Consider the following 3421-nt stretch of genomic DNA (forward strand, 5'->3'; position numbering starts at 1 on the left):
TTTACTTGGATATAGAGCGATAAGGTTGATTAAGCAATCTGAAACTTTCATTCAATCAAGTTTAATCAGAAAATTAAAGTATAAACGTGTAAAAATATAAAAATATAAAGTATAAAACGTGTCTCAAAACTTAAGAAGACTCTTTTTATTTCAATTAACGATTTATCATTATAATCAAATTAACAATTTAAAAAAAAATAAAATCATGTTTTTTTTCTTGTTTTTATAAGAAAATTTAATTTTACAAATTATTTAAAATATTTAAAGACCAAGTTTAAAATTTAGTTAAGTTTTAATTAAGTTCCATCTTTAATCAAGCTAAAAATCTGCTCCATTATTATCACTAAAAAAATAATTTCATATTTTAAAAATGACTTTTATTTATCATTAAAATTATTTTTATCATCATATCAAAAAGTTATTTTTATTTATCATTAAAAACAATTTTTAGCTTTAAAATTGTTGCAATACCTAAAATACATTTTTTTTGCTAAATAAATAAATAAATACAGAACAATTATTTCAATAGATTTTAAAAAACATTTATGTTAGAGATGTATCTGAAAACACACAAATTTAGAAAAAAGGTTTTTATTAATGCTTATTTTTAACAAAAGCCATTTGAGCAAGAAATACAATGAATACATGCAGTGAATAAATACCTACAATAAATAACTTGCTCACTCTAATAACCATAATAAAACAGTTGTTCACTATAAAGAGCCATTACAAAGTTTCTTTGTTTTAAAAATTTTACTGGAATTTATTTGAAATGAATAACAATCACAAAAAAAAATTTTTGTGTAATTTTTGCATAATTGAACATCTTGTGTCCGGACTTTGTCGAATAAAATTCCGATTTACGAGAAATTTTTGATAAAAACTGAGAAATAAATTATTATTTCTCGTTTCCGAGTTTTTTCTGAAATAAGAATACAACTTTTAAGTTTACAAAACTTGTTAAAAGTACAATATTTTGATTAAGAATATTTCATCATTTGTGAAAGTCAAGTTGTGAAGCAGCTTTTGGTTTACATTGTTTTTTATTCCTAAGCAAGTAATTCTTAGTTTCTTTCTTTTCTTTTGTGGAGACTTTTTGTTGATTTTTGGTTTGCTTCAAAATTTTCTTTTCTTTTGACAAACGAATTTCATTTCTGACAGGAGTATCAGTCAAGCTCCTTGTTTTTAACTGCCTACTTTTAACATTTTTTTTTCTGGCAGATGCTTTTGGGTAAGGTTTTAAAACCTCAGGTGAGATTATAGAAGCAACACTTGTTGACACTTTGTTTAAAATACTTGTTTCAATATTTACTATAGTTATTTCAGACTCTATGTGGTTAACATGTGCTGGTATCATTTCAGATTCCATGTTGTTGACAGGAGTGATAGTAACTGTATCTGGAGCAGCTCTATCTGTAACTAATGATGGTAAATATTCGTCATCTTTGAAAATTTCAGAATTGAATGGCTCAATGCCAGCTACTCTAAATCCTGTCTGTATATTAGATGGTGAGAAAGCTTTTGTATACGGTTCTCGAACTATTGAAACAATATGATAAATGGTCATTGGTCTTGGGTTTGAAACCATCCAATTATCACATGCAGAATTGTAAAACCTTTTCAATGGTCCAAAAACAGTTCTATCTAATGGCTGCAATTTATTGCTGCAATGGGGAGGAAAACTTATCATTGTAATTCCGTGTTGAATTGCAAGCTCCAAGCCTTTAACAGAAATATGACTTTCATGACTGTCGAGAAGTAACAAAACTGGAGATTCCTGAGAACAGTTTGAATATTTAACAAAATGTTTAATCCATTCTATGAAAATTTCTGAGTTCATCCAACCAGAAGGATTTGCAAATCCCACACATCCAGGAGGTCCTTCCTTAATCATGTAATCATGAAACTTTACCCTAGGAAAAATAAATAATGGAGGAATGGAATTTTCAATAGCATTAGAGGCACAACATGCAGTTACCAATGTTCCTCGTTCTGCAGATGTGATTCTTCCAACTTGTTTGCTTCCTCTACCAGCTAAAACCTTTACCGGCTTTTGAACGGTTGTTAAACCAGTTTCATCAACATTATATATACAGTTAGGATTATATTTATATCGATTTCTTACCGTTTTAAGATTTTGAAAAAACTCTCTTACAGTGTGTTTGTTAAAAGCTGTTGATCGAGCGAAGCTTGTTGCTTCAGGTGTTCGTAGAGACAACTCTGGTTGTCTTTTCATAAAACCTTGCAACCAATCAATGCCTGCAATTTTATTTTTGATCCATGATGATGGGCATATCTTATTGTTTTTTAAAGCAAATTCATATGCCAATAATCGCGTTGACCTAGTTGAAAGGCCATAGTTCATTTTTGATGCAATTAGTAAATAACTTGATAAACTTTTTTCATCTTCTGCTGTAAAAACTTGTCTATTGTTGTAGTTAGGCTTGAAAGCTTCATTTGGATTGAGCCTCTTTTTACGACAATATCTTTTTAAAGTCATTCTATCTATGTTAAACTGACGTGCTACAACATTCAGTTGTGTTCCTTCTAAAACTTTATTAACAGCTACTTTCATTGTTTCACTTGGTATAGCAACTTAATTTGTTTTTTTAATTCTATTTCTAACCATTTTAAGATCTGTAAAAAAATATATCAATAAAAACATATTTTTTTAATAAATGCTAATATTTAACATAATAATATTATGTTAAATATTTTTTAATTATTATGTTAAATATTATTCTTTTGATATTATAAAATAATAGTATTATTATTACTAGCTTATAACATAAGTAGATTTAAAAAATGAAATGCTAATAGCTATTGTTTGTTTATATATAGTTTTTTTTTAAATTATTAATACAATTCCATTCGTTTAACTGTATTGCTTATAAACAAAAACATGGGGCATTTCGTCTTCTATGGGGCACTTTGATCCTCCGATCAATGGGCCCCGCATAGTCAAATATCAATGTACCCCAATAGGTATAGGTAACATATTGATAGCAATATCTACTGTATAAATTGCAGCCAAATAAAAATTATATATTATATTATACACCTAACACTTACAAATTTAAAATAAAATTGTTGTTAACCCATACAGACATCTAAATAAAAATATATTTGAATTATAGTACGATTTAAAAAAATCACTTTTTATGACGAAAAACAATATTTTCTTTATTTTTTTTGACGCTGATAACCTTATGAAAAAATACTACGAATAATCAATTAGGGAAGCATAATGGTTAATTAAATTGCAACCTCACTTCTAGTAAGGCAAAAATGAACGAGTAAAAGCCAAAAGATCATACTGCCCCGGCGATCAATGCGCCCCCATCTCCCCTAATCTTTGTTTAATAATTTCTAGACAATTACTAATTCTAATTTAATTTTGTTTAATCAGACAGTGCAGAGA

At 27.7% G+C, this 3421-nt stretch overlaps 1 protein-coding gene across 1 annotated transcript; it reads right to left on the reverse strand.

Annotated features, from left to right (window-relative positions):
* Positions 1-994: 994 nt before the first annotated feature.
* LOC136091153 (tigger transposable element-derived protein 4-like) lies at positions 995-2575 on the reverse strand. Its single transcript, XM_065818136.1, has one exon. It carries the CDS (start codon positions 2573-2575, stop codon positions 995-997), a length of 1581 nt encoding a protein of 526 aa, XP_065674208.1.
* Between the last annotated feature and the right edge of the window lie 846 nt (positions 2576-3421).

This window comes from Hydra vulgaris, chromosome 14 (assembly GCF_038396675.1).
Source record: "Hydra vulgaris chromosome 14, alternate assembly HydraT2T_AEP".
NCBI classification, from domain to species: domain Eukaryota; kingdom Metazoa; phylum Cnidaria; class Hydrozoa; order Anthoathecata; family Hydridae; genus Hydra; species Hydra vulgaris.